Consider the following 25,546-nt stretch of genomic DNA (forward strand, 5'->3'; position numbering starts at 1 on the left):
TTGACTGAAAGGCTATGTTTCTATCTATTTGGAACTCAGCTGTGTTCTGGGTTTACTCTATTTTTAAAAAGTGTCTGCAGTACCTGCAATTTTATTTACTTTGCAAAATCACTTATGTAAAGAGGTGGCTCTTTCAGCATGAAAGAGATTCTTCAACAGTTCAGATTTGTGGTAAGAGTTTCTTTAACCTATTTACTACTCCTTTTAATAGTATTTGCTGTCAAACAACAGATTATCTAGATGTAAGCCCTGTCTCTCCATCAATTGGATGGATGGCTAGAGACTGCATCCTGCAGTCATGGTAGCACAGAGCATGAAACATCGGAACTCTCCCTCTTTTGTCCCTGACACCAGATTTCTCTCGGGCTCTTTCAGAGATGGAAGGGCTGGAAAATCAGCTGTAACTTCCAGCTTTTCCCAAATAATTCTCTGCCTCATTTTGTGTAGGTGATTCATAGTGCTGAGTTGTGCAGACCTCTGAACATGAGTCAGTTGGTTTTATACTCCCTTTTCAGATTGTCCATTAATGACCAGGCTGAGTCTCTTTGGCCACAGGACTTTCAGCTGCCTAGACTTCACATATGACATTTTAGAGTATCAGCAGTGTGCTCAGAAAACTCTCAAGGTCCCTTAATTACTCTATTAAAGGAAATGAAAAGAAGATGAACACTTAAGTAAGCCATCCCCTTTACAAAAAGCTCCTGTAAGAATCCAACCTCAAATTCAGATAAAGTGCAAAGAGCCTCAATAAACTTGGCTGCTTCATCTGAGCTCTACCTTTACCAGTTTCTTCAGCTTCTCACAGGGACTGAATGAAACTTTGCAAATTGCTTACAGTACCATCAAACATCCTTCAGCCTTTCAAAAGAATCTCTAGGTGCTGGTTTCCTAAATTAGGAATTCCAGAACTTTTGATTATTAAATGAAACTTTTGATCATTAAAAACATTTGTGTTCAGTTTTCTCCTCCTCCTCTGTGGAAATTACTTGAACAAGTGTTAAAGGCATGCAGGTCAGGGAGGAAATGGTCTGAAACTATAGTTGTACAGAGCAAAAATCCTAAATTATTGCACACTGACACTGGGGACATTTAGTCTGCAGCAGTAAGACTGGTCTCAATGTTTCTTCATCCAGTAGTGATTTCTTATAAAAGGAGAGGTACACTCTGGTATTAGAAGCAAAATGGTTTTAATAAATCATGTCTTTAAAAGGAGCCAAAAGCAGGGTTCCAAATGTCTGAGTGGTTTAATCAACTATGTCCTAGATAAATTTATCTTGGCTGTCACTTCCAGAGTTTCTGTGAGATCCCTACAGCTGCAATTTGGCTGAAGTAAAATAGTTCAAAATTTTGTTCTCTGTTAGTGGTATTGCAGTTCTCACTCTGGAAAAAAAAAAAATCTATTGAGGTTTATTTCTTATCCTGAGAACTGGAACTGGGGAGATTTCTGAGCTAGAAGAATAAACGAGATGCTGACTACATAAGAAAACATTGGAGGAAACTGATCATAGGGAAATACAGAAAGTCACTATGCTCTGGAGAGCAGAGACAAGCTGCTGCTGGGAACAGGAGCATGGAATGAATTAGCAAATATAATAGTCTTAATACTGTAAATGCTAGGAAAAAAGAGAAAACTGTTTATGGTACATGCTTCCCAAAATTTTTCAGTAATGCTTCTTTTTAATGAGCATGAAAAAATCAATAAATAGCATGGTAACTAACAGTTTATGAACTTTCTGGTTTAAAAAAAATATTCATACTGAATTTGTAGAAATTTGATCATTACAATATATTTTAAACATGAGGAACCTGGAAAACTCAAAATATTTGTGGTCAAAGTAAAGCACTAGAGATTCCTGTTAGTCACCCCTAACATTAGCATGTCTATAAAAATGCCAAAACTACTTCACAGATATTGACCCTGTTAAAATAGCTGCACAGACATTATGTTTTATGATATGCCAATTTGCAAGCTGCTAAGAAGCCATGAAAGGTATAACTACACAATCCATGCTTCCTGAAAAGACAGAGATAGATTAGATGTTAATTCATATGGCATTCTGAGTGAGAAGTTGACCATATTATATGAAATTGAATTTGAGGAAATTTCAGTGTAAGAGCAAAAAGTGAAGTAATGGCTGGAAATAAAGCAGTTACATGGTTTTAATGGAAATGCAATGTTTTAGTGTATGAAAGTGAGTTTTATTGTTATGCTTGCCTTTCATAATGTGCCCTCAGTTTCATAATTGAGAACTCAAACTCTGTTTTGCTATTGCAAAATGTTTTTTTTTTTTCATTTGAAAGGTTTACCAGTGCTTAAAATGAATTGAAATTTTACCTTGTAAATATCAAGAACATTGTTTCTTTGGAAGTAAAGAACAAAAATAAAATGTTATGAACAAGTCCTTTGCTTCATTGCTGATCTGGTAGGAGTTGAAAACAGATTAATAAAACTTCAAAATAATTTTTGAGGTAAAAATTATTATCTGCTTGATAAATATTTGCAAAAGGAATTAGTTGAGTCCTGTCTCAAGACCTAGATCATAATGCCAGGAAAAAAAAAAAAAATCAGATTTCTTTCAGAAAGAAGTTTTCAACGTGGAAGTTATTACCCAAACCAGCACTGCCAGTCACAGTGGGAGAAAAACCTAAGGTACTTCAGAGAAAGGAAGTCCTTTCAAAGTGATGCTGTAGAACAGGGATACATAAGAAGAGATTACATGGCAAACATTAAGGTGGAAAACTTCCATTTTAGCATAAACAGAAAATATGAAAATTATTTAGCAAAGCCTCTTTTTGCATCGTCTCAGTTATCTTAGCTTCTTAGTTATCATAGTGAAATAATGAAAAAGCCACGGGAAATTCAGTCAAATTGATTCTAGTTTGTTTCCTGATGAGACAGAGATTGTTTCAGTTGCCTATGAAAGAAAGATATACAATCTGATGCATGCATTAAAAGAAATTGAAAATGGTGCAATCTTTACCTTGAAAGCCATTCTTAAATCTGGGTCCCTTTGGCAGGAGTTCTGGAGTATACTCACGATAGCCTCCTAAATAAAACTGACTGAAGACATTGAGTCCAACCAGCCTCCCAGGAGAAGTGACAGTTTTATTCTTCTGATCATCCACCTTCCAATGAAACATTAACACTTGTTAAAACAAAGGGATTTGCCTTTATTTAGGAACTCCTAGTGAAGAAAATCCTCCCAGCTTTATAGGGAAGCACAAAAAAAAATATTAATTTTTCCATGTAAAATGTGAAAAAACAGAGAACACTTTTATCTAAGAGCTATCCTTCTTAAGGATATCCTTCTTTTTTACCTTCAGCCAGCCTTTCTGGAGATTTCTGCCAAGATGGATGATATGAACATTGAGTGTCAAATCAAGTGGTTTGCTAATGATTGTTGCTGTGCCAGAACCTAGGTTGTAGCTGTATACCACTCTCCCATTACGGAGGCCTAACTCCAAGAAATCATCTCCATTCAGACCTGAAAAAACAAAAAAAGGGTAACTACTTATTCTGGGATTTAGTGAGCACCAGTGTGTTTAAATATACTCCAAATCCACCTGGAAACTAGCAGATTAGCAAAACTTTAGCCAGGAAGTTTATGAGTTTACTATATATTTCTAATATTCGCTGTTTAACTTGTAAAACTATTTTCAGTATTCTTGTGTATTTAAAATATAAACTGCAGAGATTTTAAACATTAATAGGATTTTTGACAGAAGAATTTTACATACTACAGTTAAGTGAGTGATATCCACAAAACTTATCAATCCTTCAACCCTGGGAGATTTAGCAATCATTGCTGTTCCTCCCCCACTGGAACATGAGTAAATTTTCAACTTCCTCCAAAATCTAAAACAAAAAAACAAAAAAACCCCCAAACAAACAACAACAGCAAAAAAAATTGAAATTTCCACTTGCAGGTGAGAATAGGCCCTGACTTAAACACTTAATCTTATTCCATGATGCTTTCAGCTTTCATTATAGGTACTTCAAGAGCCTCAAAACCAGAGGACACCTGCTGCTCTGAGGCAAGAGGAGTAACAGGGACATGGATAGTACTGAAGAAGCCCTAGCAGCTCCTATCAAGCTTCTTCAGCTGCCCTTGACTCAGTAGCACCTGGAGACTTTGATGCACCTGCCGCTGATTAAGGCAGCTCTAGGACGTTCATTGATGGAATTTCTTTGGTCAGCCAAGTGTTTAATTCTTTAAGCCTCCTTAACGTTCAGGTTAGAAATTATTGATTTTCCAGTCTACAGTAAATAATTTAATTTCTTTACATTTAGGCCTGCATGCTATAAGTGTTGTTTGTGCTTTTAGTAACTACAGTGTAAAATCTCATTTGAAGGATTTTAAGTCTGCCATAAAGTCCATGAGTAAGAGTTCAATTCCTGGACCTATTCCTGGTCATGAATATAAGCATATTTTTACACTCATCTTTAAAGAGCATTCAGTCTCTCTTCTCATTCAGGCAAGGGAGGAACTACCATTGTTTAGAGAAAACCTGATTAACTTGTTTCTTTTTATCAACTCTGACATTTCTTTGTTTAGGGTAAAAGAACTAGGATACAAACAATGGTGAAAGTGAAGAATGTTCTCACTTGTGTCTTAGGATGTCCTGAATTGAAATTCAAAGTCATCCATTTCTTTTTGCAACTCTCCTGTGAATTCAAGCAATTCAGTGCTCAATTTCATACCTGTACACTGCATTTTATTTGATATTTTCTTCTGGTTTCATAAGGCTGTCTTGTTTAATATTTGTTTCAGGGAAGGTCTCTTCCTATTTGTTCCTTCAGAGTCACACAGTGGCCCTCATTTCAAATGTGTGTTTTGATGCCCCTGTCTCAAATGCATTGGAAATTTTCTTCATTTGCAAAAGATGAAGTAGGTTTTTCCCCAGGAAACAATGCTACTTATATTGTCCTCCCATTGAAGCTCTGCACACAGCTGCTTCACAGCCAAAACTGACATATCCCCCTCATCTCATATTCTGGAAATGAATCTGGGATATACTGTGCTTTATCTATACAGAAGTTTGTTTTTTTCTATAGAGTTATTATTCTGATGCAATAGAAATCTATAGATAAAGAAAAGTAAATCCTTTCCAAAGAATATAAATCCACTGCCTCTGTAGAAAGTGTGTGGCTACATTCAGTTGTATAGAAAACAAACACTATTCATTTTTTATTACAATGATTCGTTCATGATTTATTCATAACTGAATGAAATCCCATTGCTTTCAGTTACACTGGCATATTACCAGTGAAGGACTTCCGAAATGAAAATAACAATTCTTTTTTAAACAACTTTACTAAAGTTCCTATTTTCAGCTGTATCTACAATGTACTTATGCCATTTGACTAGCAAAACGAGGGGAAGCACATTAAAGACAAACTGTTATTTAAAAGGCTCTCTGATTTTTTAAAATGCTTTTTCAGAATTAAAGTATATTAAAGACATGCAACAGTGTCAGCACTCTACAAAACTGAATTGATATTGAAGATAACCATAGACTAATAGACTGTTAAGAGGTTGGAAGGGATCCTAAAGATTACCCAGTCCCAATACCCACTGCCATGGGCAGGGATACCATCAACTAGATCGAGTTGCTCAAGGTTTTATCCCTGGCCTTGAACTCTGTCAGGGTTGGGGTGGAATAAAATAATGTTAATAGTCTGCATAAGCTTTAATAAAAGCATAGTAAGCTTTTATCTTTAGCTATGTATTGAGAAAGAATTTTATAGTAACTCACAAGAGCTACTATGAAACTATGGTTTTGTATGGTTAGCTATGAAATTGATGCCTGTGGTTTGGGCAGAGACAACATTGGAGGGGAATCAGGTAGGGTGCTGCAAGAGAATATTAACTACAAGAAATGGGATGAAATAGAGAAAGGGGAAAATGCAAATAAAGTATTTAAAAGTACTTCCTTACTGGAAGATCACTGGCTGTGAAGACCGTCATGCTTCTCCTGTTGAGAGTGCTATTGTTAAACACTCAGTAAATTGTTAAAACAAAAGCGTCATCTTTGTGAAATAAGTGACATTGACTTGGTAAGAAACTGTTGTTAAAATGTGGGGTGCTCAGTCTCCCCAACCATTTAAACTAAGGAGAAAAGCACAAATTATCAACAGATTTTACCATCACCTCATTGTTCTGTGTTTGTTGAGTCTTGCCCTTGGCAGGTGCCCACCCGTTGTTCGACATGGGGATGCAGAAACGCCTGACTGCTGTACCACAGTGTTCACACACACACACACACACAGATGATATGCAAAGTAATAAAAAGCCAGGTTTCTGCCTGGCAACTGCATAATAAGCCCAGAATGCTAGTATTCTCATTAATAAAAATGACACCAGTAAGACTTTTTTTTAAAAACTCAGTTCAGCCAAATATGCTTCCAAGACCTACATACAGTGTACACCCTGCAGGCAGGCCTTTTTGAGACAAATTTTAGTGCAATTCATATTTTATATTTAAGCAAAATTTTTTGTGTTCTCCTTTGATTATTGTAACTGAAAAAGAATCAGAGTATTTCATACCATTGGTGTTCTACATTTCATATTTGTATTTTCTCCATTCTGAATAAAGACAGTGAATTTATCCATATAATTTTTATTTGGTTACATTTCCAACCATTGGAACTGTTTCAAACAGGTATTTGAAATTCAGTTCCCAAGGCTGCAGAAACATACCTGAATGTGGTGGCTCATTCTTGTCGTTGAAAAGAATGTTCTAATGATTTCTTTGTGTTCATATTACAAGAGAATTTCTTATAAAAATTTCATTATGCACACATTGTCTTTTGAATGCTATTTTCTGATTAGATTAGATGGAAAGGTTTTAGGTAATTTCAATTTCATCTACCTTTTCTGCTCAGCTACCCAAAAAAAAAAGGACAATATTTCATCCATCCAGAAAAATTAATAATAGCAAGTGAAAGGAAAAGCTGCTTGCAAGTGATTGGTGTCCATCACAGGAATAAAAAGTGGCATGATGAGAGTTCTACCTGGATGTGGTTAAAATAATGTGAATGTAGTTCAGTTAGCAGTATCAACCAGGTTTGACATGTCTTTTGCTGAAGTTTGGGAAAAAAACCAGCAAATTCTGATTTCCCCACAGATAGAAGCAGAGCTAAGTTTTGGGTTTAAATCCATTCAGAATGGTTAATACCAATTTGTGTTAGACTAATTTGGGTAATCAACCTCATAAATTGAGTACCAGGGTCTCATGGCACACTAAAGTGCAGTTGATTGGCTGAGCTGCATTAGTTAAATTTGACAGGATGTTTGCAAATGAAAAGTAGCAGACTTAATTATATAATAGATAAACTGCAGAGCTGTTCTACAATAACAAGTTTTAGTTTCCATTGCAATACATTAACAGTCTGACTCCTGCAAGTCTGCCACAGGGAGAAAGGGGAAGAAGCCTCAGAGGGCATAGGAATTTAAGTAAAGAAATTTAATAGAAAGGAAGACCTAAGAAAATATCCAGTGTATTAACATAACAGATGAGGCATCCCCTGTATCCTACTGATGTGATATGCTGCAATTGTTTTGTTAGATACATATGTAACTGCATAATATTGATTTGATTTTTAATATTGCATTTTGGGAGCTCAGTATCTTAAACCAGCAAAACATAATTTCTCCCTTCCTTCATCCTTCTGAAGCATTAATTTTCCAGTACTGTTGAGCATAAGTGTAGGGTACCTGTAGGTCAAGGGCCATATCTGCAAAACTCATGTAATGTTCCAGATATGGTAAAAGATCTACTAAAGTAGTAGAGACTCCCCCTATCACACCTAAATCACTTTCCTACTGTGATGGCTTTAGACCTAAGACACATCATCCAACCTCCCTCCTAGGCTTCAACAGTCCCATAAGACAGCTCCCACCCCAAAAGTTAGGTCATGCTCCAATTGCAGAAATGATTAAGAAAAGAATAAGTTACTTGCTTCTTATGAAGTATCTATGACCTTTGACTGCTTTAAGTCTGCATCAAATTACATAAAATTTTCTCAATTTTCATTAGTATTATGGCTTCTGTTTGGAGTAATGCTGAGATGGACAGAACACAAGTAGTGTTATCCATGCCACACTGATGCCATGCAGCCTGCCACTGAGGGGTGCTGGGGAGAGATACCTGAAGTATTGTTAAAATCTTAGTACAAATACTCCAAGTAGATCTACATAACCTGCTTCTCAGCTGTGTTAATCAGACCAAATTGAATGTCTTGCTACACAGACTTTAGCTCAATTTACTCATAGCTAGCTTGGGTAAAGTTGCATTGAGAGATCTCAGGGTTGAGGGGTCTCCTATTTTATGTAAATAACACAGTGTTCAATGATCAATAATGAAATTTGTGTTAACAACTGAAACAAGGGAACCTTGACCTTCTGGTTTCCATTTATTTTGTTCAGAAATACACTCCCTCAGATTAACTGCTGACTTCACTTATTGGAAGAAATTATATTTTTCCTTAATAAAAAGACATTCATACAACCTGATAGATTACTCTGTCTTTATAAAACAATACAGTTTTTAAGACATTCTTTTCCCACTAATGGCATTCTATCTTAAATAGAATCAAGAAAAACCTGTGCATATTTTTATCCTACTTGTTCAATAAGAATTTGAAAGCTTGTAAAGATAAGTGATACAAATAAAGCCTACCTTGGCCCTTCTGTCCAGTGAAAAAAATCAGGTTATCTTGTAAAGCTGAGTGGTGGTTTGCCAACCAAAATTTCAAGCGAAATTCATAGTAGAAGGTGATATTTGGGATTGTAGAATAAGCTAGGAATGAGGTATAGCCAAAGACATCTGTGCCACCGAAACTTGGTTGAGTAATATTAATAGCTGGATTAAAAAAGAATAAATTCAGTGTTAGGGCAAAATATTCAACATAGGTTTATTTTAAAAAATGAATAATTGACAACTACTGCCATCTCCTGGAGTCTAAGTAACATTGCTACAAGTAACAGTACACTAATATTTAATCAAGACTCAGACAGACATAAGAAAATGTAACCCAAAATTTTCCTGTTAAAAGAAATGCCATCTCTGACTGGAATTTTAGTGAAAGTGAGTAACAAGGATGTGCTGATGAGATTATGGAATGATAATTCTTCACAGGTAGAGGAAATAAGAAAAACAAGCATAATAAAAATATGAATTTGCAGCACAGTGAATAGGACCTACATGAATTACAAATAAAATCAAGTATATACATGTCTGTACAGAAAACAGAGTTCTGGTGCTGAGTACCCACATGGTTCCTAGGGGCTGGCACCCAGTAGCCAGACTGCTGTAGTCAGTTCCTGGAGCTGATGCTCAGAGATCACATAATGCTTGTACTGGTTCACTAAAAACAGGAGAAAGAGGAATGACAGCTGAAAGGCTGGGTCTGGGAGCAGATTTAAAAGATTCAAGCAGTTACCTCCAGCCAACCTGCACACCAAACATAACTGGACACAGCTTTATGAATGAAGGCAGCCTGAGGGACTGGGGAGGAAGGAATACAGACCTGCAAATGCACAAACCAGATGGGGAAACACTAGTAAAGGATTATAATACTCTCCAAGAAAATCTATATTAGCCTAAATACATCCAGGCACCTAATGCTTACAGGATGGGAGAAACAATAGCATGTAATTGTGAAAATATCATCACCTCTAGAGTGTGGAATCTGTTTCTAAATTTGCAGCCTGGGAAAGCTGCCATATTGGCACTGATATGGTAGGCATTGCCTTGGTACCTGCATCTGAGAAAAGGTACAGACACCGGCATGGCAAACCTTTTCTAGCCCAGACTTGTATTTGCAGCAGTACAGAATGTACTGTCCCATATATTGAACACTACTCCACACATGTTGCCTTGCTCTTAATCTTAGATGGGAGCCAGGAAATTTCCATATGAAACAGTGTTTCATCCTAATTAGGAGGACACTGGAAATGAGTCTGAGCACAACCTCAAGCCTCAGACCTCTGTGAGTAATGGACTGGAGACACAACACAAGTTCCCCATAGTTAAATCTGATGTTAGTTTCAATCCACCCATATTCTCTTATATTACTTGAACATGTCTGAAGAACTCTCAAATTCTGTATTTTTGCTAATTCAGGAAAATATGACACATGGACATACCCTTTGATGCAAAGTATTCTTTTTTTTTTTTTTCTTTCCCCCTCCTTCTTGTTTGTGTCTTTATGTTTATTTGATAAACCATAAAATATTTAAGAGACAGGAAGATTTTAAAATAAAGGAGTCCTTTTTGTTTATTGTCTTTTCCTGCTTCAATTTATAATGGGAAAAGCAAATTCTCTTATGTACCTTCACAGAGTCAGATAATTTGGTTTGCTGGCAAGAGTCTATTCCTGACAAGTTATTCCCAACAGGGGAAACTCTTTATCCCCAAGATGAGATATGCCATTGTCTCATCTGTTTCCTTAGAGCATTCTAAGTGGGGAGTTATTTTCTTGCCTTTGTACTTGCTCCTTCCAGTATTCCATACAAAGCTGGATTAAAGATTGACAAAGAAAGCAAGAAAGCCACAGACATGTCAGAACAAGTCCGAAGGAGGCCACTAAGTTGATCACAGGGCTGTAACACCTTTCCTATGAAGACATGGGAGTGTGAGAGAGGCTGTTCAGCCTGGAGAAGAAATGGCTCTGGGGAAACCTTGTAGCAGCCTTCCAGTACCTAAAGAGGACTTACAAGAAAGCTGGAGAAGGATTGCATGAGCACTATATGGAGCTATACCTCCATCAGGCATGTAGTCCTGAAGGGCAATAATACTTTTTAAGGCAACAGGAGTCCCATGGACACTGTAATGGAAACTGCGGCACACTATTTTGGTTTCTCCACTGTACTGAAGAAGTTTCTCACACCTAGTAGAAGTCAGATGTAGTATCTAATTAACCACCCTATCCTTAGTGGGTTGGCACATGCAGGTAGGCACAAGTTTGCAAATAGTCCTCCGTATGCTGGTCTCTGGAGAATAAAATGTATTTAGAAATATTAATTAATAATGAGCCAAAAGCTTATATTTCTGGCTAACTCAATCTATCTAGCTTGACAGCTATTCCTTATTTTATCTGAACAGCCACTTATAGATTTTATACCATGTTTTTAATCATGTTTCTTCTTTACACTAAGTATTGTTTGTCAAGAGATCTTTATCCAGTTGCATAAAAAAGTGAAAGATCATCAGTAAATGTTCATCAGTGTTTGAGATTTGTTTCATGCAATGACCTTCATTAATTTGATTTTAATGCAAATTAATTTACCATACTTGTACATAATTTTAACTTAAAAATTGAAAGAAAAATTATGAAAAATACAGTGACTGGCAAAATCATGTGAAACAAAACAGCTCCATCTTTCTTTTTATTCTCTACCTCTTCATTATAAAGCTATGGAGCCAAGACTGCAGAAAATTGCATAATCTTTTCCTTGGAACACTGTCCTTCTAAATAGTATTTGTAAAATATTTGAGGCTGTTTGAATTAGCAGAGGGCACAGCTACCTTCATTTGGTTCCTTTTCTTTTCCAGTCTGGACATCATCCAAATTGATTTCTAATCTTGCCCTTGCAGTGCACAGTCTGAAGTGGTAAAGAACAGAGATGTGTCCCACTGACTTTATTGTGAGCCTTGCTCGCACACTCCAAATTACCACTGTGACTAAAACACACATTGTTCTGACAGAGTACTGAAAATCTTTTATCAACTTTTTGTCCTTGATCTTGTCCTGTGTCTCTCTGTCAGTTCTATGTCATTCATCATCCTGCTTTTCTGCATTCCCAGTATTGAACAAGCAATAATGCATGATATGTCCCATTGACTCACAAACAAATGACAAATTATCCCATTATATAAATATATCAATATGGTTGACTACTTACTTCCCTAATATTGTATATTTCATCAGACCTAAGCACAAAAAATGGGATTTAGAAAAAAATCTACTATACCTTGAAAAGAAATCTTAACAATGTGAAGAGAATAGTGACAGAGAAAAAAGTGAATAAAGGTTTCGTTATCCTTGAATTTTCTGTTACATGTTAAAATCAATGTTCCTTCCGCATTGACTAGCAATACATCTCAGACCACAACTTTAAAATACACTGCAAAAACCAAGACACATTAAAGGGGCAGAAAGAGATAAAGACTTCAGGCTACAGAACTGCCATCAGATTATACACTTTTTTAATATTACCACTGACTAACTGTGAACAGTTGCCAGCTTAGTATCTGGCTCAAAGATCAGCAGCCATATACAGCGTGGGATGAATAGTATAGAGTTCTCCTAAAGATCTGCTCATATTTCATAGAATCACAGAATTACAGGATCATCAAGGTTTGAAGAGGCCTTCACAACCATCCAGTTGAGCCAAAAACCTGGCACCACCATAATCACCATATCCCCAAGTATCACATCCAGATGCCTCTCAAATGCTTCCAGAGATGGTGACTCCACCACATTCCTGGACAGCGTATTCCAATGCCTAACCACTCTTTCAATGATATTGTTTTGTAATATCTAATCTGAATCTCCCATAGTGCAATTTATGGAAATTTCCTCTTGTCCTGCCCCTTGAGACATGGCAGAAGAGACTGACCTCCACCTCACTACAGCCTTCTTTCAGGTAGCTGCAGAGCAATGAGATTCCCCCTGAGTCTTCTACAGACTAAACACACACAGTTCCCTCAGCTGCCCCTCACAGGACCTGTGTCCCAGACCCTTCAGTTGCTTCACTGTCCTTCTTTGGACATGCCCCTGACCCTCAATGTCTTCTCTGGTGAGAGGCTCAGAACTGAGCACAGCATTCGAGGTGTGGCCTCACCAGTGCCGTGTACAAGGGGACAATCCCTGCCCTGGTCCTGCTAGCCACACTACTGCTGATACAGGCCAGGATGGCATTGGTCTTCTTGGCCACCTGGGCACACACTGGCTCATGTTCAGCTGTATCCTCAAATTCCTTTCATTTGAGCAGCTCTCAAGGCAGCCTTCCCTAAGTGATACACAGGGCTGTTGGAAAGACAAATTATTTGCAAAGACAATTTTGAAAAAAGAGTTGAAATTACTACTAAGTGTTGTATTTTACAACTAATAAAGTCTTCCGAGCTGTGGTGGATTGACCCTGGCTGGACACCATATGCCCACCAAAGCAGCTAAGTCACTCCCCTCCTCAGATGGACAGAGAAAATAGAATGAGATTACGTGGCTTGCGATAAGGACAGGGAAAGATCACTCACCAGTGTAGCACGGCATCCTGCCCCTTGCCCCCAACCCGCTCAAACTTATCTGTTGTTACTTAACCTGCCAGGTAACTCCAGCAAGGACAAGCTGTCTTGTAGTGAGTTATTTTGGCACCATGGAGTTAAGGCTAGTCTGAATTCTCCCAGTTGCCAATAAACATCTTACTGTTGAAGTGAGATCTGGGAAGAGAAGCCAGATTTCTGACTGACAGACATCTCGATTTACCATAAAATCATACCAAGCTTTCACAAAGCAAAAACCTGTACATTTTCCTGGAACTGCGTGGAGTTTCTCCCATGAGTAAGGATGCTTCACGGTTACTCCTCAGGGATTAAGGAAAGGAATCTGTGCACATTATTGTAATTTCAGTGGTAAATTACATTCGACTCCTAATCAATACTATTTATTTTGCTAGCTTTAATATAGCTATATCCCTTATAGAGTTCTCTGTTTTATGTTATGCTGCAATCTACTAGTAGCTGTTTTATAATATGTAGTAAGTAATTCTGATTAAGATCTTTCATCTCTTATCTCTTGTCTATTTAATAAAGAATTCATTTTTATAAATAGATCCATTTTGCATCATTTGAACTTGTCGTCCAGAATAATTCCTTAAATTTAAGCTTCTGCTGAATTCTGAGGCTAAAGCAGGGCTTGTCTGCTCTCATCCCATGACAACCAGTAACTGTCATGGACAAAACAGGCTTGACTTGAGGAAAAAATGTTAATTAAATGAGAGTATGGTAATGAGAAATAAAACCAGTTCTTAAAATGTTTGCCCTCTCCCTCCCTTTCTTCTTGAGCTCAACTTAACTTCTGAATTCTTCACCTCCTCCTCCACAACTGGCACAGGGTGATGTGGCATGGGTGTTGTGGATGAGACCTCTGCCACTCCCTCCTCCTCAGTGAAAGGACTTTTCCAGCATGAGTCCTTTCCATGGGCTGCAGTTCTTCATAGCATGGGTTTCCCAGAGGGTCACAAGTCCTACCATTAAACTGTTCCAGTGTGGGCTCTTCTCTTCATGGGTCCACAGGTCTTTCCAGACCCTGCTACAGCACAGGCTTCCCGTGAGGTCACAGCCTGGGATCCTCCATGGCCTGCAGGTGGATGTCTTCTCCACTGTGCTCCATGGGCTGGAGGGGGACATCATGGTCTTAACCACGGGCTGCAGGGTAACCTTGCCATGCAAACCCACTTTATTCACTGGAAACTCTGGGAAGTCCAAGGAGGAAAAGATAAGGGGTGCTAGAGCTGCAGGATGGTGCCAGCTGAGGGTTCAAGATGGTAGTACAATACTCCTGATGTCTGGAAGACTGCTGTATCAAGGGTTAGTGATCTGCTTAATGGGTCATTCAGGTGTATGACTTTCCCTCCCCACCTCCAGGACTTATGAATTTTTTTTTTATCAGTCTTGTGGCACCAGTGACCATGGAGTCATCAGTTTTACTTTGGGAACTGAAATTTGAAATATTAAATGTGACTTCACTGCTCAGAGATGAAACTATGATTCTGAAAAACTGCTAGTAGAGTAGTGACATTAATAGTGTGTGAGTGTGACTAAATGTGTTTTTTACAATTTTTATGACATTCGTCACATTGGAGGCATGGGGAAAATTAAGGCCCAGTGAAAATAAAATAACCCAGAAAATAAATTCTCTTAAACAGTAAGAAGAGCAACCCTACAGATTTTTTAGCTTGAAGAAATTCCTGTTGGGCATCTGCTGCCACCAAACTGCACAGCTCAGTCTGCAGACCCAAACAGCTCTGAAGGTGACATTGAGTGCCAAACATAGCTGCACAGAAACAATTCGCTTGCAGGCTGATTTTCACTCTACAGAACTTGAAGCAAGTGACTATTCCCACTTTAACACTTTGAAATTAATTTTGTACATAGGGGAATACATCCCACTAAAAACCTGCTGGAATTCCTGGGGCTGTGAAACATTACCATAAGTGTTGCTCAGAAATGTTTCAAGGAAGAACTTTACAGATTGCTGTGAATGACCCTTTCCAGGGTGTGTTTGCTAAATACAGTGTCACAGTTAGGACTCTGCTTCATGTTGTCTCATATGTGAACATATGTGAAACTAAACCACTGAAGTTTGGTCTAAAACACTGCAAATGACACAATTACTCATTTTAGCAATGCACAAGCCTTTGAAATCCTTCTTCCTTTAAATCTGCATTTGTACTTACAAAGTGCTTGTTATTGATTCTTGGCTCAACAAAAGGCCTCATGTTATGACCAAGATCTTCCCAGAAGAGCCCCATTTCTTGAACAACATATTATTACCAACAACACCAGGTGTACATTTCTAGTCCTGTTGAATGAACCATTCCTGCTTCACTTGCATTTAGGAGGCCATTACCATCCCGCAGTACAATGATACACTGATATTCACTATTTAAAAATTCTGCATCTTATATATCAAAATTCCTTGTACTCAGATATTTAAAGCATACTGATTTTATATTTTACAGACAGTATCAATCTCCTGTACAAACCAGGAAATGCCTCCATTCCATGCTTAGATAGAAGTGTAAACAAAAATAGGAAAAAAAAAAAAAGAACAATAAAGGCTGCTTACAGAGATGGTACCAATTTAAAAACTCTACAACTCTGTGATATTAAACACTGGAGAAGACTTATAGTCTGCAAAAACCAAAACGCAAGCAGCTTTTTGCTAATTTAAATGTGAAAGGAAATTTATCAGACTAAGGGTTTGAAAGCCGACTGTTTTCACACAAACCTACTTAAAAGCCAGAGCTCAATAACTGGACTCAATTTAGATGATATAGATCCCTTTATCTGCAGTTCAAAGAAGCAAAACTACTTTGGGGGAATTAGTTAATCTGCCCATGTAGACATAGGCTCTGTAATCTCAGTCTCTTTTCCAAAGTGTTGGGTATTGATGGTGTTCTTCTTCTCCTTCCCTCCACTCCCACCATCCCAGCCAAGGTGGAAGTCACAAAGGCATTTAACTCTGCAAATCAACAGTCAAGTCGCACCCCTATCCCAGGACCCACCAGCCCATCACAGCTCCATCTCCATAATCCCAGAGGAGCACAGACCACAACATCAGACAGGACTCAAAATAAGGATTCAGAGGAAGGAACACCTTGTCCAGATCTTTCCCAGGGCTGTCAGAATACCTTCAGCCCTAGTGTCAAGGTGTGACACAACCAATGATGAGTCAACAGTGGATCCCCTTTTGGACAGAGGGGTGTATCTACCATGGGGTATGGGACGCATTATGAGGTGCAGCTGAAGAGCACTTTGGAATAGCACAGGATTTACCGGGGTCTAAAAGAGAAAATTAGGTGATTTGGGGAGGAACAAGAGTACAGAGACAAAAAGGGCCAGGCACGTGTAAATAGCTCAGAATGCTTGTCTGTCCATGTCCTCCACCTGATCAACGTGGCCTGTACTCTCTTCTGTTTTATATTATCATCCCCCCTCCCCCTGGCCCATTACGCTGTAGCTGTGTAGGTTCTTGAGAGACATTTCAATGTATAATGGTCAACTTGCAGTCAAAATAACATTGTCATCTAATGATAAAAGCAAGAAAAATGTGTAGTGAAAGATAATGCATCTTGTTATGTATATTTGAAAAAATGGGCATTCTTTTAGAAGCTTTTATTGATGTCTGAAACAAGCATAGCATAACAAATAAACTCAGAGCCATTGTTACCAGCCTGCTTAGACTGGAGTATGCTCCATCTGATTCAGAAATGTAAAAAAAACTCTAGTTAGACCTAGACCTTGTCTATTTTTCCATATTTATATAGGTTTGTCTAATGGAAGTTACAATCTGTCCTTACATTTTTGCCTCATTTATCATATTTACAATAGTCCAATAATTTTCTTCACTTTTTAAATTTTATCCATTTCACATAAAATTATGTTTTTTTAACTTGTCACATCAAGAAATTTGTTTTTTCTTTAATTTTTTTTCCTATTTCTTTGTCTTTTTTCACTTATTAGTGACAATAGTTTTATTATAAATTTTCCTTACATATATTGCTGTTGCTCTTAGCATGACTTCCAACCCTTAACAGATTGGAGCTCTGTATCTGTGGGCTCATTTATGGCTCTGTCCACATCTTGATTTATCCTTACTTTGTCTTTTGAAAATAATTTCTATTGGTGGGAGCAACCAAGCTGGCATGAAATTGCAATTCTATTTGGTACATTAGTTATATTCATTCTATCAAATAATCACTGTGACATCTCACTTGTTCTGTGTTGATGAAGACCAACTATTATTTGATAAACATTTTGATAAACAGCTTTTCTTCAATGTTTCAGACACAAAGTAGCAAGCATTAGGTTGCTAATCTGAATAGTAGAGATAATATTACTGTGTATCTTAAACAAAAGATGATTCAATTAAAATCTGTGCTTCTTTCCTTAACTTTTTAATGGACCATTTCTTTCAATTAAATTTATTATCTGGGACACACATTTTGTCATAGTAAACAATTAAGTTTGCCTTCTGCTTCTAAAATAATTTAAATTGTTCTATCATTTTAATTAGGGAATCTATCATTATCTTCAAATATCTCCCAAAAGTATGGCTTTGATGTTGCTGGGGCTATCTGTAAGGATACATCCAGCCTCCACTGCCATTGTGGCTCTCTTTCTCCCTTCTTAGTTTTAGAAAATATGATAAAGGGGCCTCTTGCAACTAATTTTAAGACTTCTGTCTGTGCTCAGTTTATTTATATTCCTTCTAAATTGTTAAGATACAGTTCAATAAAATAATTTTTCATATTCCAATAATAGTTCCTTATGTTGTCAGCTGATTACCTTAGATTTATGTCCTGCAAAGCTGAGTGTTCTTTCTCATTTTGCTTGATTATAATGATGATCCAGACAGTCTTCCCTTTCCACTCATTAAAATTAATTCTTTCTGTGCTTCCAAAGACTCCAGTTTTGTAGCCCAATCAAACTAATGAATTTCTATACTTTCTCTCAATTTAGGCTCTCAATTTTATGTAGTTTTTCAATTTAGAGACAATTAAATACAAAGATCTGCAGAAGAGCCTCATTGAACAGCTACAGGGAAAAAAAATTAGATGATATTCAATGTTGACAGATGTAAATTGGGGTGGACTACAGAAACAGTCCTAGACTTAAGTACAGGACAGTGGGCTGTAGGTGTTGGAAATTTTAATAAGAACTTTAATGAATATGTCAGCGTACTCATAAAAAAAACCAGAATGGGAAACAGAAAGAAAACAGAAATGGGTTAAGTAAGGGCAGAGAGACAGAAAAATGTCAGACACCACAGTGGCACTATCACACCTTGAATATAGCACCTTGAATCAGCTCTGGAGCCTCATTTAAATAGGATGCTGTGGAATTGAGAAGGAACAAAGAAATGCAGCTTGGATGGCTAGAGATGAAGCAAATGAAGTTCCAGTGTATTGCTACTGTAAATTAGGAAAAGTTACCAAGAAATTATCATACATGTTTCAAATACTCACTTCTATTTGCTATCAAGTATCATGGTTAGGTGAAAACAGATAAATCATAAATATTAATCTACTGAAAATTTTGGAAATAAAATTTTAAAATAAGACTGAAATATGTATATGAAACGACAAAAACCAATGTGATAATTGTTTAATATTTATTTGAAAAGGCACTTCATGTGCACCACTAAATGAGCTCGAAACCAGTGATTATTTTCTATATGTAGGTTTTTCAATCATTACTTCTTGCTGCATTCACTGTTAGGGGAAAGAATACCTTGGATATTCACAATATTCACACACAGGAATTCCTGACCTAGAACAATCATTATAATCAATGCTCAAGGAATAAAAGTCCTTCCTTTGACAATGTTAGTCAAAGTGACCTATTTCCTTTGCTTTATTATTTTCACTTCCTCCTGTCTCCTGTTTCACAGCAAATCACTTAGTAAATTTTAAATTGTCCTTCTTTTTGACTTGAAAAGTTAATCAAATTATGGTATATGGTGGTATTTTTACAATCCAGAAAGTATTCTTTTTACACTGCTTTAAATATGCAAAATGTACAAAATAATGCTTCTGTAAGCAGACAAAAAATCCAACTACAGGAGAAACCAATTTCTCCAAAGTATCTCTCACTTGAATCTCTCAGTTTTTCTACAGGTGATTTACTAAAACATCAAATGCTACCTGGTATTTCCCAGTTTCTCTGAGTAAACTCTCTGCTTCTTTGATCCCTCTGTCCACCTTTCTCTGGCTGAAACTTTAATGAAACAACACATGGAAAGGGTGATCAGCTTAGCCATTCTTTGTGTGTGATTGGATTTTGGGCTGTGTTTTTAGGTGGGGAGGTGGTGACTTTCAGTGTTTTACCTTCAAAACCTTTGACATGTTTCTTACCACAGCTTCTATGAATGATAGAAACTATGACCAATGCATGAAGAAATGTTTCTTACCATCACTGCAGAGGATGCCAGACCTTCCATATGGACACAAGCAAACTGCATCTCTCCTGGACTTTGGAAAACATGTAGCACCATTTCCACACGGATTTTCATCACAAGTTGCAAACTGGCAGAGTTTTCCAGTGTAGAGTTTAGGGCATTCACAATACCAATTTTCTTCATCACTGACAAATTTAAATGAAAACAAACAAACAAAAAAGTGTAAGGACAAAATGCATTTAATAGAAGCAGAATAGAATTTACACTTAGAGAAAATCTGTGACATCTGACTTATGGTTGTAATAGATTTCTGCTTTTACTAGTGTTCCTGGCATTAGACATGACAATGCCTTATTAGGACTTGAGATGGCAGTTTATTTTGGGTTTAATTTTAAATTATCATTTTTCATTCTTTTGCTGATGAGATATGTGACTTTCCTGTCTCACTAGTTGTTTGTGCTGCTTCTTTCATAGCATGGTCAAACTAGCTGCTACAGAATAACAGGTCCTCTATTATGTCTAAAAAATTGAAAGTATGTGAGATCAAAAAATGTAAGTTACTAGTTTATTTTGCAAATGGAAACATAATTTGTATATTCAGGTACTACATACAGTTTGTATGTATACAGTAGGATGCAGAAAATCCTGAAATATGAACACTTCCAATAGTGATTATGCTGAACTTGAAACAGTATAAACAGTTATATATCTGCTATCATATAACTTATGTTCTCAGTCATAGAAAGAATATTAGAATAGGCAAGGTTAAAAATAAGTTGCAACCAGTCTTGAGGGTTGACAAAACTGACGTTTAGAAATGTACATATTCTGGTTGTACCAATATTTTTATAGTACTCAAAGATAGCACAATGACAAATATGGTAGGAAAACCAAAGCAGGAAAGCAGTGCAAGACATTCCCATCTATGACTTATTATAAATATAATTTCACAAAAGGTCTTATTTGATTTTTCTCTTATATTATGGCTAAAAATAGATGACAGCTAGATAGGTCAATTCATGTGGTTGCTCAGTATTCATGTACATCCTCAGTATTGAACAGAAACATATTTGGCTTTTACTTGAAAAGGTCACAGGTACCTGTGGGTATAAATGCAGAAGACATGGTGCATGTTGTATCAAATCACACTCATTGTGGTTTTCCAATAATAGCATAATCATTAGGATGAGCATTGATAAAATTTCAATTACATGTGAGTTCTAAAAATTCATTATCTGCTTATAATATCCACTCCATCAGGTTAAGAAAATAATCTGGAGCTGAAAGACCTCCTGTATTTTTTAAAAGAGGAAAATAAGTAAGCCTTGTGACAGTCCTTGCTCATAGCAGTTGATTAGTGTGTTCCTAAACTGACCACCTGCAGAGCTGGGGAGTGAGGATCTCAGCTTGAGAGTCTACCAGAATGAATCTCATGAATAATGCCTCCAGACACCTTTAGAAAAGAAAATTGCTATCAGCTGCAATAATAAATTTCTGTGTGTAGCCTATTCTATTTATAGATCTGTTGCAGACAGCATGAGAGGAATCTAAATGAGCTACTGGATTGCTTTCATTTGTGCAGTATTGAGAATCTTGCTTTTAGAGGTTTTAATATCAACATTACACAGTTAAGCTAATTAAAAAAGAATTAATGAACTGGATTATTCCTGGAAATCTTCAGTTGTGGGTGATGATTTTTAGTTATCAAGTGTATTCAGTTTTTTTATAGAAGAAAAGGTGGATCGTCTCTGCTGACTGCTGTAAGACACACTTCAGTCTTCACCTTTAAAGAAAAAATTTTCATACATTCTCTTAATGATAATGTATATGCAAACATTAGCCATTACTTTTTATAGACTTTTGCTATTGTAGAGAAGATTAAAAATAACAGGTTGCATAACAAATTGTGAGTAGTTTATGGTTTGCAAAATAAACAGTGTTATTTCATTATTGGTGCTGTAAAATTCTAATAACAAAGAAGAATGATTCATGATAAGGCAAAGAAAACAGTTTTTTAAAAGTTCTACAAAATAATATAAAACTTGAAAGCATAGCAGCTAACCACAGGGAAAGGAAATTATCACATCCATTTCACAAGAATTAGTATACAAAGCCCCAGATAACTTATTCCCTTTCAAAGCATGCTGTAACTGTACTAGGTTAAGAGAAGGATGAGATCACCAATTAATCTCAGATGCAAGAAACACATAATGCTCAAATGACCAAGAACTACTCCCAGGCAGATTTCACAATTTCATGATGGGCTGCCACCCTTTATTAATGCAAGAAGTAAATGAAAGGGTGCATAAAATCTTTTGCAGTAATATCTTTTGTCTATGCCGTACATCTGTGAGTGACTCCAAGAAAACTCATTGGATAATTACATACATGAGCTGAAAAAAGTTAAAACCAAGGAAAATACTAGAATTTTGAAGCTGAAGAACAAAAAACGAATTTGGAGTGTTTTGTGGAAATGTGTTATATGACCATATTAGTGTTTGAGTTCAGATCCAGAGCATAGTTTTGCAGAAAATCTCCTGGCTGTCCCCTGTTGAAATGGTTTGTTCCACATTGTGTCTCTGGAGTACGAACTGAATTTCTTTCTGATGAACGTGCACCAGAGGATTGTCTCACACCACAGGTTGCTTCAGCTGTATGGATTCAGGATTCAGACCCAGACCAGGTCTAGTGTGAGTCAAAGATTCTTGAAACATGAATAATGGGAATGTTGAGTCCTCAGCACTAATTGATTTGACCTGAAAATTTCTGCCTACTTAACTACATTACCTGCAAATGTGGATGCAGATTTATAAGCCATCAAAAGAAAATCATGCAGCCATAGTATATGTTACACACAAAAAACACTCCGATTTTACACTAGAGAACTGACAAACTCCAGGAATAAATAGAAAAAAAAAAAAAAAACAACAACCAAATAACCCCTAACTATTCAGAATCATATGAAGGAAGAATGATACAAGCAGTGAAAGCAAATGGGAGAAAAGACAGAAATAATGTTGAAAAGGACTGAAAGAGACAAGAAAAGTGTTTCTAGAGCACCATCACCTCATGCCTCCGGGATTATGAAACAGGGAAAAAAAAGTGTAGGGGGAAAAAGTGTAGGGAAAATGAACTATTCCCTGACATCCTTATAATTCTCTGAAATGCTAAGGAACTAAATATTTATAATAATAATACATATTATATACATATAATAAATAATACATATTTTGTATTTCCATTTCCCATGTTAAAATATTCCTTTGATGTTTGGTTTAGATATTAGATTGGAAAGAAAGTCACCAAGAAATATTTGCATAATATGACATGGTATTTGTAATTCAGTAATACAATTTCTCTCCTTGAATCAATGTTACATCAGTGACCTGATTTAATGAAATTGAAGTTTGACAGCTTTGATAAGATAAGATTGACAGCTTTGGGATGCCAACCCAGATATGGTAACTTATTTATTTTAAATATTGCACAATACAGAGGAGACTGGATTGCAATAATTAGTAATCCAGTCACAGCGGTATTTAACCAGCTGTTAAAACTCTGTTTTTGACTTAAATAAATTCTGTTTTTGAAAGAAAAGATTATAATCTCTCTTCATAATGTGCCACAGACATCATCTGTACTCTATTGACAGTGTTGTGTTTGCCCAAAGCAGAGTATAATTTTCTATATTCCTGTGCTGTTTCCATCTCTAAAATGGGAGTACAATGAAAGCACATGCCCTTTGTGTAGTTTTATGTAAGAGGGCTTCCCTGAAAGGAAGCACACTCAACACCCATTAATCATGATTTTAATGAACCTTCCAACACAAAGCATTCTATGATTCTATAATTCCCTGGTTGTACTATGTGTCACAACGGATCAAATATTTAATGACATAGGTTCTTTTAGTGTCCCCATTATATTATCTGTAATGAAGCTCTGGAAGTTGGAGGGAACAGTTACTTCACTCAATAAGTAGAAAATGTACTTCAGTTTATTTTCAAGTTGTTACTATTATGTTTTCCTTGCACTCTTTTGTTTTAAAATACTGGGAAATGAAAGGACCATCATACATTTTCAGTTTAAACTTTAAGTTGAATTGTGCTTCATGCAAAGATTCATTAAATTGCTTTCCAGAACACACCAGCATAATGTAAAGGCAATTACAATCTCCCTTTGAAAGCTTTGTATAGACAAATAGACAAATCCACAAAAACTCACTGCAGCCAGAAGGATAACCTTATCTCATCAACAATCTTATAAATATCAAAGGACAATATATAAAGGAGGTGTTTCTTCCTTGTGCACAGCAGGTGTTTTTTAGAATATAATATATCTGCCAATCTTTCCTTCTATTATACAGCTCCCAAAATCAATTCAGCTTTCATGCTGCTTTAGTACTTTTCACCAGGTTTCCTCAATTACTGTATCTTGTCTAGCTCTGAATGCTTTTGTTATTTTTACTGTTTTGAATCATTTTTTCTTCTGTCTGGAAGCATTATTCTGCAAGTCACTTTAACTTGCTCTGCCTTTCACTGAAAGAATTTTTGTATTGGGTTTGTGTGATCAGGTTTTGGTAGTGGCAGGGACCTACAGGGGTGGCTTTCTGTGGGAAGCTGCCAGAAGCTTCCCCCATGTCGAATAGAGCCAATGCCAGGTGGCTGTGAGACGTACCTGCCACTGGCCATGGCCAAGTCCATCAGCAATGATTGCAACGCTTCTGGGATAATGTTGTCAAGAAGCAGAAAAAAAGCCCTGGCAGCAGATCCTGCTGGAGCAGGATCTCAGCAGGGCCACGGCCCTTTGGAGAGAGGAGCCATGCTGAAACAGGTTTGTTGGCAGGACTTGTGTCCGTGTGCCTTGGGACACACTCTGGAGCAGTTCTGAAGTACTGCAGCCACAGGCTTTCCCACGCTGAAGAAGTTCACAAAGAACAGTTTCCTCTAGGAGGAATCCCACACTGGAGCAGGAGAAGAGTGAGGAGCCCTCCCACTGAGGAGGGAGGAGCAGCAGAGACGTGTGATGAAATGACAGCAACCCACAATCCCCATACCCCTGAGTGACTGTGGGAGTGGAGGTAGAGAATTTGGGAATGCAGCTGAGGCCAGAAAGAAGGAAGGGATGAAGGGAAGGTGATTTAAGATTTAGTTTTATTTCTCTTTTCCCTACTCTGATTAGATGGGTAATAAATTATTTTTTCCCCAAGTTAAGCCTGTTTTGCCCATGACAGCCTGACCCATGAGCCTTTCATTATATCTTGTCTTCCTTGCTCATCTAAGGAGGAAGAGCAACTTGAATGGGTAACTGATGCCCAGCCAGGCTCAACCCACCAAAATTTTCTAAACTGCTTTTCTCTATATGAAGGCTCTCTTTGGTCTCAAGACCAAATCACTTGTCAATTAAATTGGTTTTGAAAATACTGAAGGAAAATTTCTTGAGATTGGTTGGGTGAGGCTGTTGAGCCAGGGATGGGTGAAATGACTTGTACGATTTCAGAAGGCAAATGAATGTTTATTCAAAAGCACCTCTCTCTTTCATAGAGAATATTTGGAACAGTAATTCCATTGGTCTTAAAGTAAAAACATTTCACTTGATTGGTACACTGGAGGTCTACACACAGGTCAGTGTGGTAGAACATATCTATAAAAAATATGAACAGAAAACAAGAGAATAGATTGTTTACATTCCTCTTGGACTTTTTCCCAGGATTAGCCTGGCATAAATCTTTCTCTTTTTCTCTCTGACTGAACTGAGAATATCCACAGTTGGGTGCATTCATGGAGGAACTATTTGGCTTAAAAATTTCTTTGGAACAGACTTAGAGTTATACTGGTTCTGTTGCAGACTAAATAGGCC

General features: G+C 37.0%; 1 protein-coding gene across 1 annotated transcript in view; it reads right to left on the minus strand.

Moving 5' to 3' along the window:
• EYS (eyes shut homolog) overlaps positions 1 to 25,546 on the minus strand; it is a 765,693-nt gene that overhangs the window by 31,835 nt on the left and 708,312 nt on the right. Inside the window, exons 43-46 of the mRNA XM_072926499.1 lie at positions 19,703 to 19,875; positions 8,683 to 8,865; positions 3,319 to 3,485; positions 2,982 to 3,126 (exon numbers count right to left, since the gene is read on the minus strand). Of these exons, the coding sequence (XP_072782600.1) occupies positions 2,982 to 3,126; positions 3,319 to 3,485; positions 8,683 to 8,865; positions 19,703 to 19,875 (668 nt within the window). The remainder of the gene's footprint in view (positions 1 to 2,981; positions 3,127 to 3,318; positions 3,486 to 8,682; positions 8,866 to 19,702; positions 19,876 to 25,546) is intronic.

This window comes from Taeniopygia guttata, chromosome 3, assembly GCF_048771995.1.
Source record: "Taeniopygia guttata chromosome 3, bTaeGut7.mat, whole genome shotgun sequence".
NCBI lineage: Eukaryota > Metazoa > Chordata > Aves > Passeriformes > Estrildidae > Taeniopygia > Taeniopygia guttata.